At 46.9% G+C, this 14,704-nt stretch overlaps 1 protein-coding gene and 1 long non-coding RNA gene across 2 annotated transcripts; both read right to left on the reverse strand.

Annotated features, from left to right (window-relative positions):
- Positions 1–8,485: 8,485 nt before the first annotated feature.
- Positions 8,486–8,966, reverse strand: LOC113757043. Its single transcript, XR_003466181.1, has 3 exons — positions 8,879–8,966; positions 8,710–8,766; positions 8,486–8,513 (listed from the first exon to the last, which is right to left on the reverse strand). It is a non-coding gene; the product is annotated as an uncharacterized LOC113757043 (long non-coding RNA).
- A 1,637-nt stretch (positions 8,967–10,603) lies between these two features.
- On the reverse strand, positions 10,604–14,221 carry LOC113757044 (glutathione S-transferase zeta class-like). Its single transcript, XM_027300455.1, has 6 exons — positions 14,120–14,221; positions 13,941–14,016; positions 12,600–12,661; positions 11,734–11,793; positions 11,169–11,280; positions 10,604–10,939 (listed from the first exon to the last, which is right to left on the reverse strand). Exons 1-5 carry the CDS (start codon positions 14,204–14,206, stop codon positions 11,170–11,172), a joined length of 396 nt encoding a protein of 131 aa, XP_027156256.1. The 5' UTR covers positions 14,207–14,221; the 3' UTR covers positions 10,604–10,939; position 11,169.
- Between the last annotated feature and the right edge of the window lie 483 nt (positions 14,222–14,704).

Below are 14,704 nucleotides of genomic sequence, written 5' to 3' on the forward strand. Positions count from 1 at the left end.
CAGTACCCCCATACACTTCGAGAGCTCTGGGAAAGAGTGGACCAGGGAATCCGAAGTGAAGATGTAAATCGCATGAAGCGAGAAGCCCAAGCATCTCGTATGGGGCAAGATCCCCGGAGGAAGAAAGACACAGGCCGAGGTGAACAAGGCCCAAGTGGCACTTCAAACCAACTCCGAGACCGCCGGAGTGTCTTCGATCGAATCGTAAAAGGCAGGTCGTCCACCTCGGACGCCGAGCTGACACCCCTCAATTCGAGCAGGACCCATGTCCTGGCTGTGATGAGGCAGAATCACCTCGGCCGCAACCCTCCCGAAATTCCGGGGAGGAGAGATAAGAGGAACTCAAACCTCTATTGTGCCTATCATCGGGATGTTGGGCACGAGACCGAAGACTGTAATGATCTGAAGCGAGAGATCGAGAATTTGATCCGGCAAGGATACCTGAAGCAATTCGTCCGCAAGGATGGAGGCTTCAACCGAAGCGGCTCCCACCGGGAGAACCGGGGCCCCCGCCGAGACGACCGACGGGACACGAACATGCATTGCCGGGGTCCCGAAGACCGTAGGGAGGACAAGCAGCCTCCACGCGATGGATCACCGGGCTACGGCCCCAACATCGCTGGGGTGATCAACACCATCGCGGGAGGACCAACGGGAGGAGACAGCCAGAACTCCCGGAAGCGGACCTACCGCCAGGCCGAGATGGAGGTGGCCGAGCCGAGCTCTCGGCTGTCCGAGGTCATCACCTATGGCCCTGCTGACCCCGTTCCTGCGGCCTCCAGCAATCACGGGGCTCTTGTGATTGAAGTCCTCACCAACAACTACGTAGTCAAAAAGGTCTATGTTGACCCCGGAAGCTCGGTAGACGTCTTGTACTACAGAACTTTTGAGAGTTTGAAGCTGACCCGGGAGCAACTCACTCCGGTTAGAACTCCCCTTGTCGGTTTCGGGGGACACGTCGTCCACCCGGAGGGCATGGTGACCCTGATGGTAACTATCGGGCGTCATCCACGCTGCCGAACTGTGCTTGTCAGTTTTGCGGTGGTCAAAGCAGACTCCCCCTACAACATGCTGATAGGTCGGCCCACGCTCAACGCCTTGAGAGCCGTATACTCCACCTACCACCTGAGCTTTAAATTCCCAATACCTGCGGGGGTGGCTGAGGTGAGCAGCGACGTGGGCGCCGCTCGGGAATGCTACCTCGCCACCATTCAAGCAGCAGTCATACCCCGGCCCTCACCGAGGTCAGAAGAAAAGAGGCTAGCGGTCCTCTCCATAGACTGCATCGACCCTCAGAAGGCAGGAGAGCCCAACAGGCTTGAGCCCGGGGATGAGGTGGAGCTAGTGGTCTTGGATGAGGCGAAACCTGACCAAGTGGTCCAAATAGGGACCGGACTCCCCTCACCCCTGAAAGAAGAAATGATCTCCCTGATCAAGGACCACCGAGACGTCTTCGCGTGGTCCGCAGATGAAGTGGTCGGAATGCCACCCGAGCTCATGACTCACCAACTCAACGTTAACCCACAGGCCCGACCTGTGCGGCAGAAACGAAGGCACTTCGGCCCTGAACGTAGCAAGGCCATATCGGATGAGGTCGATAAGCTCTTGCCGGCCAAGATGATCCACGAGGTCCAATATCCCACCTGGCTGTCCAACCCAGTCATGGTAAAAAAGGACACCGGTGGATGGAGAATGTGTGTAGATTTCACCGACCTCAACAAGGCCTGCCCCAAAGATTGCTATCCTCTGCCGAGGATAGACGCCCTCGTCGACTCGGCGATGGGGTATGTAGTCCTTTGCTTCCTAGATGCCTTCAAAGGGTATCATCAAATAGGAATGAGTGAGGAGGACCAAGAAAAAACGGCGTTCTACACCGACCGAGGCACTTATTGTTACACTACTATGCCCTTCGGGCTAAAGAACGCCGGGGCGACCTACCAAAGGCTGATCAACTGACTCTTCAAGAATCAAATCGGCCGCACTGTCGAGGCCTATGTGGATGACATCCTCGTCAAGAGTCTCGCCACTTCATCCTTTCTGTCAGACGTGAGGGAAGTCTTTGGTGTCCTGCGAGACTCGAGGATGAAGCTGAATCCTAAGAAATGCGTCTTCGGCGTCACCTCGGGAAAATTCTTGGGGTATCTGGTTTCCCACCGGGGAATCGAGGCCAACCCCGACAAGGTCAAGGCCATTCAGGACATGTCCCCACCTCGGAACATCCGAGAAGTCCAGCGGCTGAATGGACGCCTGGCCGCGCTGAATCGCTTCCTGTCCCAATCAGCTGAGAAAGCACTGCCCTTCTTTAAGGTGCTCAAGAAGGCCGATCAGTTTGCCTGGACGGAAGAATGCCAGGCTGCTTTCGACAAGCTGAAGCAATATCTCCATCACCTACCCACTCTCGCTTCACCTCGGCCCGAGGAGAAACTCTACCTCTACCTCGCCGCAACCGACGAGGCTGTCAGCGCTGTCCTTATCCGGGATGAGGGCACCCAAGTGCCAGTCTACTACGTCAGCCGAGCTCTCCGCGGGCCGGAGACTCGATACACTCAGGTGGAAAAACTGGTGCTGGGGCTAGTCCACGCAGCTCGGCGATTGAAGCCCTACTTCCTTGCTCATCCCATCTCCGTCAGGACCGACCAGCCCATTCGGCAAATATTGATGCGACCCGAGGCTTCCGGTCGCCTTACCAAGTGGGCTGTCGAGTTGGGAGAGTATGACCTGTCGTATGAGCCTCGCACCGCCATAAAAGCTCAAGCCCTAGCTGATTTCTTGGCCGAACTGACCTTCACGGAAGGTCCAGAGTCCACCTCCGCCAGTGCCGAGGTTCCCACCCCTTCCCCGTGGACGCTGTACGTAGACGGGTCCTCTAATGGGGATGGCAGCGGAGCTGGACTGCTCCTGGAAGGACCTCAGGGAGAAGTGTGCTCTTACGCCCTCCGCTTTGGCTTCCCAGCCACCAATAATGAAGCCGAGTACGAGGCCTTAATTGCTGGACTCCAGCTGGCCCGCAGGCTCGGCGCCCAGCAAATCCACGTCCGCAGTGACTCCCAACTCGTTGTGCGTCAAATTCTTGGTGAATACGAGGCCAGGGATGAGACCATGCAACGGTACCTCTCCAAAGTTCACCAACTCACCGCGTACTTCGAGTCTTTCGAAATCCAAAGAATACACCGGTCCCAGAATAAACGAGCCGACGCCTTATCCCGGCTGGCTTCCACATCATTCTCTGACCTCAACAAAACAGTCTTAGTGGAAGTCCTGAGTGAACCAGGATACGTGGAAGAGGTGGCCTGCCCCGTGCACTCTGAAGAAACCTGGATGACCCCGTTCATCCTTTTCTTGGGTCAAGGAGCCATTCCCGAAGACCGAGCCGAGGCGAGAAAAATACAACGCAAGGCGGCTCGGTACGCTCTCCGCGATGGAGAACTGTACAAACGCTCCTACCTCGGCCCATGGCTGAGGTGTGTCACTCCCGAGACAGGACGCCATGTCCTTCACGAGATCCACGAAGGCTTGTGTGGAGCTCATGTCGGCCACAGAATGCTAGCCAAGAAGGCTTTGCTTCTTGGATATTTCTGGCCCTCAGTTCGGCAAGACGCCCAGGACCTCGTTCTCGGCAGCCCTTCCTGCCAGGTCCACGCACCCGAACATCACCAGCCCGCAAACCTCATGGTTCCCATCACTTCACCTTGGCCGTTTGAGCAATGGGGGACAGACATCATAGGTCCTTTCCCCAGATCCGTCGGGGGTTATACCTTCCTGGTAACCGCTGTGGATTACTTCACCAAGTGGGTTGAGGCCAAGCCTCTGAGGACCATCACCGGGCTGGCAATTCAAAAATTCTTTTGGAAATGCATCGTCTGCCGCTTCGGCATACCTCAGGTCATCATCTCGGATAATGGAAGACAATTTGCCGAGAACCCCTTTAAAACTTGGTGCACAAACCTTGGCATCAAACAACATTTCACTTCAGTAGGCCACCCCCAGGCCAACGGTCAAGCAGAAAACTTCAACCGAACTCTCTTGCATGGCCTCAAGACCCGACTACACCAAGCTGGAACATCTTGGGTCGAAGAACTCCCCAGTGTCCTGTGGTCCTATCGGACCACGCCGAGGTCAGCCACGCAAGAGACCCCCTTCTCTTTGACCTACGGAGCCGAGGCTGTCATCCCTGCCGAGATCCTTACCCCCAACCCTCGGCTGGCAGCCTATGCCGCCGAGGTGAACAACGAAGAGAGACAGCTGGATCTCGACCTCGTCGATGAACGAAGGGATCTCGCCTCAGCCCGGATAGCTTCCTACAAGAACACACTGACACACTATTACAATGCCCGCGTCAGACACCGTAGATTCCAGCCTGGAAACTTGGTTCTTAGGAAAAACTCAGTCAGCCGAGCTGAACCACAAGGGAAATTATGCCCAAAATGGGAAGGCCTTTACCGAGTTATGGAGTCTGACCTTAAGGGATATTGTAAACTGAGTTACCGAGATGGCTCATTAGTGCCGAGGTCTTGGCACGCCGAGAACCTCAAAATGTATTATGCTTGAATTTTAAATCAAGTTATGACTTCGGATCTTATGTTATTTTTCAACATCGGAATTACGCTATTAAAAAATAAAGGGGGACAAGCAAGGGACGAAGTCAAAGCGAGAAATTAAAGTGCTGAGATGAAAAGAAATAGGCTTTCATTCAACAGAAAAGAGCGTTACAAAAAATGCAAGGCCGAGGTCGGAATGCTACTAAGCACTCTCCACCTCGGCCACCCCTTTAAAGCCCACGAGCCTAGACCCCCGTCTCGGCTCCCTCCTGGGCAGCCTTCTCTCCGGACTCTCCTCCGCCGGGGTGAAATTCTTTTCCATGCTCTTCGCCGATGTCCCCTTCCGGCTTCGTCTCCCCCAGCTTCTTCACCCTCCTCGAACACTTCGTCGAGTTCGGACAGCCACTTGTTGAACTCGTTCTGGACTTCGGCCAAGTTCCTTCCGGTCTGGAGGCCGTCGGCCATCCGGTCGCACAACTCCTTGAAGTCCTCATTGTAGCTGGCATTGTCTTTCAACGACTCCAAGGTTTCGGAGGAGAGGTGGGCTGCGGCCGCGTCCACACCCGACGTGAAGCCGAACATGAAGTTTGGTGTGAGCAGTTGGCCGAGATCCTTGGTGAAGGCCTCAGACCTCCGAAATGCGTCCACTGCCGAGGCCCCAACACTGTTGAGGGCTTGCTCATGAGACTTCTTCACCTCGTCCCCCCTCTTCTGCTCTTCTTCGAGGGCCGATCTGAGACTATTCATTGTAACTTCGGCCTCCTCACCCTTAGTTTCGGCCTCCTTAAGCTGTCTTTGAAGCTCGGCTTTCTCAGACTCGGACACCGCCAATTTCTTCTCCAACTTGGAGATCTGATTTTGCAGCTTGCCGGTGTCCTGCTCCTCGACCAGAGCACAGTACCGGTGTGTCATCTCGGCCACAAAGGCTGAGGTGGAAGCTGTGCTCACCATGAGGCTTTGAACCATCTCGGCCGGGGACAGTTTCTTCATAAACTCCAAATCCCTTGGCAGGGGGGAGTGCATTACTAGCTCTTGGGCAACCCGAGGTTGGCTGCACCTGTCGTTGACCGAAATCTTCCAGTTCGGACACCAGTGCCCGCCGGGGTATGTCTTCTCCTCCCCGGAAAACACCGGGGGGCTATGGAAACGATTCCATAGCGAGGTCCCCGAGACTGCGTTGACCGGGGGTTTCAACTGCTTGCCTCGGCCATGAGGAGGTGGAAGTGCCGTGACGACTCCAAGGGACACCCTCTCTGGCACGGACGAGGTGGACCCCGTAGCTGCGGTGGCCGAGCTGCTTTGGCCAGCCGTGGTGGGAGTGCTTTCAGCCGCCGAGGTCTTGACAGCTTGCCCTTGTGATTTCTTCTTTGGCGGAGGTGCCGATGTCTCATCAGAGCTCTTCCTCTTCTGCCTTTTGGCCACTTCGGACGAGCCCGATACGACGATGTCGGACAGTTTAGCCACTGCACAGGAAACAAATATTATCATATGTCTTAGCCGAAGTGAAAGCAAAGTTATGAAAGAAAATTACAAGGTATCTTGAGTTTAGTGGAAGTGATGGGAGTCTTGTCAGGACTGAGCAAAACTCGGCTAATTCCCCCGTCAACCAGCACGACTTCGGGGTAGTCCAGACTGAATATCCGAAGTCCTGACCCCATCAGCTTCTGGAAGGCCTCCTCCTCGGCATCCCCCGCGGAGGAGTCGGCCTTCGCTTTAATTGGCCTCCACCAGAAGCCCCTGGGGAAGTCCACTTCGGACACAAAGAAGAAGTCGCGCTTCCAATTCTTGATCGAGCCGGGAGAACCAATCACCAACTTCGGAATGGCATTGTTCCGATTGCCAACATAAAACCATCCCTTATCTGTCCCGTGCGCCTTGAGGGTATAGCATCGGCGGAAGAGGTCGACAGAGGGAGTCACCTCCTGATGTCGGCACAGCATTTCGAACCCTACAATGATACGGATCGCGTTCGGGGTGAGCTGGGTAATCCTCACGAAGAAGTGACGAAGCAAGTCTCTGAAGAACCTCGATGTGGGCATCCTCAGCCCGGCCTCTAACTGTTGGACATAGATGGCCACCATGCCCAAGGGGGGCTTTTCGGCTGAGTCATCCGCCCCGGGCGGTATAATCTCGTACCCCGACCGGAAAGGGTACTTGTTTATCACCTTCACGGCCCTATCCCTTCCGATGCGACTTCTAAACTTCGGCATCTTGCCGAAGTCGATGTTGGCTGTGCCCTTGGGAGCGACAGGCTCCAGTACGTCCTCGTCGTGTGGTATCTCGACGCCGAGCTCCTCGTTATAGCCCACCTCGGAACCACCATCGCTCATCTCGGACGACTCCAACTCCGAGGCTGCCTCGCTGGCTCCCGCCTCGGTCGATCCCTTCTCAGAACTCGGGGTCGACCCTTCTGAGCTGGACGTCGTCGCTTCTTCCCCAGGATCCGGCCTCACCTCGGTCTGGTAGCTCGGAGTCACGATCTCTTTATGGGTCTTAGCCGTTTTGGCCATGGGTGAAAGACGAGATAAGAAAGAAGAGGGATACTTACTATTGCCTACGGAATTGGACGAAGTTGATGACCTCGGCTCTGATCTCGGCTCTGACCTCGGCTACTAGACTGATCTCGGCTACGCTCACGAACTTGGCAGGTCTCGGATGAAAATGAAAGGTGTGAGAAGTGCGGTGAGGGGGACCCCCTTATTTATAAGGGTTTGGGGGAAATCCAAAGAGGCGACAAGAATGCGAAAGGACGGCCACGTTCGAATTCAAAACGCCGTGCCTCCCTCTCTCCTCATTCATGCCCCGTCCTTTCAGCTGACACCCTCTGCACGAAACGTCCCACTACTTCACGACGCGACGGTTACCAGGGATCACGTCATATCAGCTGACCTGCCCACGTGTCACGTCCCCGCATTTCTCGGAGCAGTTTCGGCACTCCGACTCTTTACGACTTCGGCCCAAGGAAGCCTTGGTACCTCCCTAGCCCGGAGCTACCGAGGCTTGGGGGGCTTATTGAGGGTGCTCACCTCGGCCACCCCGCATGTCCGAGGTGAACTCACCTCGTCCCTCATCGGAGCTCATCCGTGCCCTTGGGCATACCCCCTAAGCTCGGCCACATCCCCAGTCTACCGTGTAGGTGACCTCGGCAACTCCACCTCAGCTGCACGCTGATGATGCCAAGACACCTGACATCACCCGGGATCAGTGCTTTATCTGAAAAGCACTGTCGCACTTAATGACTACTGCGAAGGACTCCACGTCACCCTGTCCAGGCGGCTACAGTGTCAGGGTCAGGCCATCTGACAGGGAGCAGAGCCGTAATGGCAGGGCATGGGTCCCACCGGCATAAGACCTCCATCTTGCCCTCCGCTCTCACCCTATAAATACCCCACACACTCCCAACAAGTAAGCATACTGTTCATTTGACAATACTATTGCTTTTCTCTCGTTCTCATACTAACTTGATCGTCGGAGTGATCCCAGGGGAGAACCCCGCCATTCACTTCGGACACGAGGATACCCCTCACTTCATCTCAGAGGAGCCTGATTCTGGTCGGTTCAACTACCCGCCAAAAATCACCTCTTCACTTACTTTTTTTTTATCAGAATGTTGTTTCAAGTGATGATATAAAAGCAACAAATACATACTTATCTTACAAAAAATCAAACCTTGCATCCATAAGTTCTGGTAATGAGATGGTACTAAAAAGAACATGAACATGTATTTACCTGGAAGTTGATAGCCCTCCTCACAGAATCCTTCGGTAACAATGGATGTTGAGGAAACTTCTCATCTAGATACTGTACATTAAAGTCACACTTTAGCACAATTATCTTATAGGACTCAATATCAAGTGCACAAATTGATGTAAGAAACTAAGAAGCACACTAACAAGATGGCAAAAGAGTCTGCAAGTGCTATGTCCCCATCCACCAGTACCGGTACATACCCCATAGGGTTAAGCTTCAAAAACTCTGCATCTCAAATTACCTCAGTTTAGCACAAATCCGTGGAAACTACTCTAAAACACTCCATCATATGTTTGTTGATGACTGATAATGCCTCAGTCGGACATGCTTCTGTTATATTTTCCTCAAATTTCACATCATTAATGAAGTAACAATATGTCATAAATACAAATTGGAGAAGAGAGCAGAAGAAGTGTCTAACCAGGAGTCTGCTGTTCTCCTTCAGGAAAATTCACCGCTACGTACTCGTACTCCAATCCTGTTTCAAATTTTATTACCGGTTCAGTGACATTTTCTTTAACAAAATTTCCAAGAATTTATCCAAGCAAACCAGATGATGAAATGAACTAGGATTTACAATGGATTAGAACCTTTTAAGTCGAGACCAATGCGAACGCGACAAGAACAAGAGCTCAGCCAGTATGAGTAAAGCTTCAGCTTCTTCGGCTCTGCCTCTTCTCCGGCACCATGACCCAGTCGCCTGCAATAGCTTCTTTGAAATAAATTTGAAACTGAAACGATGCTTAACTAGGAACCAGATATGAGATGAAAGTGAAATCAAACTAAAAAAAAAAATTGATAGACTTGATGGTAGAGAGGACTACTGACCATGCTGAAACAGGGAGGAAATGGATGGATTGACTAAAAACTGGAAAAATGGTAAATATTACACTGATGCCTGTCTAATTCTTAGATGGACCATTGCTTCTGCCGGTAGTAAGACAAGACAAGCGCAAGGAAAGTTCCGTTTGTAAGCTATAGTCATAGTCAAGCGCAAGGCCACTTATTTTATTTGTATCGCAAGTCTCCGGTCCCCATGGGCAAGATCGAAGTCCACTTATTTGTATAGTTATTTCTGGAGATATTTTTGAAATATTTTACGATAATAATATATATAAAAAATTTCTATTGTAAATATTTTTAGTAATATTTTTGGAGATATTTTTGGCATATATGTCAAGGTATTTTTAAAATTTAAAATTTTTAAGATATTTTTTACAAATTAATACTACCATCCATCACCACTGACCAATCCATCCCTTCTCCTCCTCTAAACCTCCTTCCTCCCTGCCTCTCTCTTTACCTTCTCTCTTTCTCCTCCTTCCCTTCCTTTACCCTCCTCTCTTCCCTTCCCTTTTCCCGCCACACCCTATCCCTCCCATCTTCCCTCCCTCTAGTACAAGGCAGGAAACAAGAGAGAAAAGGGAAGGGAGGAGGGGTGGAGGAAGAAGAAAGGAGGAAAGGGGAGGAAAGGGGAGGAAGAGGGAGGAGGAAGTAGGTAATGGTAGTGATAGATGAAAAAAAAAATGATGTAAATTTTTTATATATTTGGAGTTCATTTTGATATATTATATGAATGTGATATTTTTGGAATTGTTTTTGTTTATGTATTATTGTAGCATTGTATATGAAAAACTTATTTCTAAAAAAACGGAGAATCCAAAAAGAGCCTAGCCAATGCAAGAACTCATAGAGTCATGGTTGTTAGATGATATTGATTAAACTCAACTGCTCGAGTAGGACTTGTTTTTGTTGCCTTTCTTCTTTGAAAAAATCCTTTTAATGGCTATAGCAACCAGCTAAGAGCAGGTGAAACCAAGAAGCAAAAGCAAATTCGACGCATCTTTTCGTATACGCATTGTTGGCCAGTTTGGTAGATTTTAGGTACAGTTAATATGATTGTTATATTCCTTTCAAGATTTAATGTACACTTACAAAAATTAGTTTTACTCATGTATTGAATTAATAAGATGAACAAAAATTTACACTAAATTTATGTAACATGCACAAAAACAGCAGCAAAATCTCAACCATACGTGTCCTAATATGGGCGGATGGAGCTCTTATCTGTTTAGAGAACTAAAATGTGAAAAACTGGATTCAGTGTTTTAATGCGTTGGCGGCCAAGTTATGGAACATAAAGCTTCCGGTTTCACAAATTGGAGCATATGTAAGGCGTTGTATAGCTTGGATTATTTTCCTCTGCTTATAAAGAAAATAATAAATGTTTCTTTGTTCTTTTAAAGAATAAGGTATTATTACTTGCTCTCCTTAGTCAAAATTCAACAATAACTTGCTTTAAATAAAAATGAAAATAAAAAACAAAAAACATTGATTTGCTTTACTTGGTTTATCAGGTGGAAGACGACATGCTAAGTTAAACACACAGTAGTATTGCTTACAAAGGTACTGCTTCATCCTGGGACGAAGTCAGTTCACCTCTTCTTTGGAAATGAAGCAAGTCCGCCATGGGAAATAAACAAACATGGATGAGTAACATTTGTACAAAGTTAGAAATTGTCTGCAGAGTATAGACATCAATGGATATTGGTCATCACTTATTTATCCTGCTTTCGTGATTTCTTGTTTCCACCACCCCATGTTTGCCATGCCGGGGATTTCATATTGAATACCTGACGAAGAACAGCAAGCTGCAATACAAACGCAGGTTAGAGTAGACTGAGAAGGGGACAAACATGCAAGACTCAGAAGGTAAAGAAAAATATAGGATTCTACTGATATCAGATGCACTGAAAAGCTAGCATGTGACTGCCGGATCACCTGTCAAGTTTACTTCTCTGTCTCTCTTCCTTCAGTCAAAGATGCTTCTCTTGAGAAAAAGAAAGAAGAAATCAGTTACTCTATCAATAAGTTGAATACCTCAGTCTCGATGCTCAGCTGGTGCATCAGGTTGCCTTTCTGGCATAGCATCCCGAAATGCAGGTAGCTCTAAATATGCCTTGAAAATCCTCGCCAGAAGAGGAAACTCATCCTATGAATACAGACGTTTAAAAGTCTTCGAGTAATTTAACAACAGAAACAAATCCACTAATAATGCAGATGAAACCCAGGAAAGATAATTACAAACGTTCTATAACATGCAAAACATATTACAAACTAGAAAGTCAGGATCCTTCATAAAACTCAAGGAAAAAGTTAAGCAGCAGCTTGAAGATGCATATTGCTAGAAAGAATCAGCATAACAGCTGCAAAATGAATTTCAAGTTGGTGTTAATTCAGAACTCGAAAAACAGCTGAAAAAATAAGATCATCTTCAAGTTAGTTCCAATCAGAATAGTGCAATTGGCAATTAACCAAAATATAGATCTTTGATAACGCCACAGTAGCAAACAAATATGCCGTTGGTAATCAATTGAAACTAGAAGAGAAAAAGGTAAGTGCTAAGCTAAAATGCACCCAAAATATAACACATTGAGGAGATTACCATGTCAACCTTGAATCTTCTAATGGCACCATCAATCTGCGGTGCCAGAAATAAATCAGCCTGCAAATAATGGAAAAGAAGATATACTTATCAGAAGCAGCAGAAAAATTACCTCTAATTCTATTTGAGAAGTTATAGCCGTAAAAATTCACTAAACGCCTATCCTTCAAGAAAGTCTGACATGAACAGACCTTACCAAGTTACATCCACCTCATTTTCTCCTCCAAGGAACCTAATGCATTATGATTCTCGCTGCTGACATCAGATTCATACATCATGTTGAATAATTGGAAGTTATCTAGACATTAAGGGGGACATGCAACACCTAAGTCTTCACTAAATTGAGACCGTAATGCACCTTTCAATGCTACGGTACAGGAATTGTGATGGGAATACTGAGTAGTTTCTAGACCAAAATTGCCTGCACTGATTGGTGTTAGAATTTATTTGTCATCTCAAACTCGGTCTGATTTCTCAAGCCTTTCATATGCTGCTTTAATTGGCCTAAATATACCAACTTTTCTCAAGTAAAAACCCCATCTACCCTTTAGAAAAATGGGTGGAGACATATATAAACATCAGCTAAATGGGTTATCCCAGACCGAGAATAACATGCAGGGTCCAAGTCACCAAATGCAAAAGAGACGGAACTGAGTGCAAAATAAGTTCACTTGAACAAATCCACCATATTTCTATTTAAGAAGATACACTGCTAATTTATTTAAGAAGATACATTGCTAATTGTGGAATCTAAACTAAAGATGGTCATATTAGCCACGTAACTTGCTATTAGCACTATCAGAGTAAAAAACAGAAACTTGCATGCATCAATACAGGCAATAAAGTGCAATAAGAAGGAAACAGACCAGAAAAACTTCGTCCCCGGTAGCATACTTTCCAGAATAATCTTTCAACAGCTTCTCAAGAGCTGCCAGTAGAATTCCAGAATCAGGCAATGTGCATGGGAATAGAGATGGTAAATAGCAGCTAATAGAAGGAATGACACAATTAAGAGTACTTTTACCAAATTTATGCCCAAACATAAAATACAACGATTAACTGAAATAATTCAAGTTCACAAGAATTGTTAGTCAAAGAACTAATTCCTTGATTAGGATCAAAGAAAATATTAGGTCATTTCCTTAACATCCTTGTTACTTTGCCTGGTAAAGGAGTAAATTGAAAAAAGAAACGGAAAAAAAAGGAACCAGCTATGTTCGTCAAGCATTTTGATGTTCTTCAACTAATCAATACTTGGGGGACATATGCCAGAACATTATGCATCTCTTCCTTGTGATGGATGGCAAACCTCGGTATCTGTTGCCTCAGTCCAGGTCAGTCAAATCTCATCCTAAAAGTGTAAATTCCCCCACAACTGTCTTCCCATACTACAATGTGAGTTATGATGAAGAGTTGCAGTGACCAGTCAACTTGAGCACAAATCATAACTCATGCTCCTTGTATTGGACAAAATAATCACTACATAAGAGCTTGTCTCAAAAAGGAAGACAAGTTGTGGAATCAAAATGAGACTGCACCATAAGACAACTAGTCCTCCTCAAATTGTGAATGATCCAATAAACTTACAATTGAATATTGAACAAAACATGTGAATCACTTGCCTTACACTAATTGTAGTGACATTAAGTTATTTGTGTAGTGTTAGCGTAAATGACAAGGACACTGTTTGCTTAAATGGACAAAATATAGCAGTAACACATAGGAATGCATGACATATCAAAAACTTGTGAGTTTTTCTGTCCATGTAAAATGAAGATCAAGGAACTTGGAAACCTATTAGATGAGAGAAAATTGACTTCATTACGACGTCTGATGGAGTTTCGTTTTGCCTAAGCCAAAGAGCAAACCACACCAGAATCTGAAAAAAAAATGATGACCAACCAATTCATCTGAATTGATTATAGTAAGTTGAGAAGGGCCCAATTTTTATGGAGCTGCATTAAGTACCTCAATCACCAACAGCAGAACCAAACCCATTGTTTTTATATATATTTTGCACTCCTTAGTCTCTTAACAACTAATTTCGTGTAACCTTTTGTCAGGAAATAGGAGAATAGACACTCTTAAATAGTTGAAGATAAGTTGAGAAGGTATATCTTGGTAAGGTAGAAGGGTGATTAGTGATTAGTCTCAAGTAACAGAATTAGCACTATAATTGTTGTTGCAAAGGAAATTTAAAGGCTTACCAGCAAAGCCTCTTTGAATATGATCTCGAGCCCAAGCAACATCTGCATCAGGACCCAATTTTTCTTTCATAAATTTCTGCATAGATAAAGGAAATCAAACATGATTTCTTATGGTTAATATTTGAGACATGCAAGAATGACCATATGTCAATGAAAATCCAGAAAGCATTTCTTCTTACAAGAATAGGTATATTCTGGTAAGGCTGAATACTTGAGCAAACGATATTCGCAGCCTCCACATAAATGACAAACAAGATAGGAAACATGTTAGGATTCAACCATAATGATCAAGAAAACACATACACAAGAATAAGTATTTACACCTTAAACTAGAAAACAACCTCTCATACTTTACATATAGGTAATTTAAGTTTCAAATCTTTTTTTGGGGAAACAATAAGCTACTCCAACCAAACCAAAAATCTCAAAGCATATGCCAGCACCAGCATTGAGTTAAAGGACAGCCCTAGCAAACATGGAAAAGTCTCATGAGTGGCAGCATACGTTTGTATAGACTGTCTATCCCAATTCCATTGACCTTAAAAAAGTTCCACCCTCTCCATATAATAGGTATAATTTGAGCGACCCATCTCAGATCACAAAGTGGGGTCTATATAACTTGAAAAACTATCTCTGTTGCAGGGGAAGTCAACCATAAGATCAACGTAGCTGAACCTTCTAGTTACTTGAACATTAATGGGCAAATTTCTCCCAAATGACTTGTGATTACAAGACGAGCCAGGGTAAAACTTTGTATCTATATT

The sequence above is a fragment of the Coffea eugenioides genome, unplaced genomic scaffold (genome assembly GCF_003713205.1).
Source record: "Coffea eugenioides isolate CCC68of unplaced genomic scaffold, Ceug_1.0 ScVebR1_2640;HRSCAF=3706, whole genome shotgun sequence".
Classification (NCBI taxonomy): domain Eukaryota; kingdom Viridiplantae; phylum Streptophyta; class Magnoliopsida; order Gentianales; family Rubiaceae; genus Coffea; species Coffea eugenioides.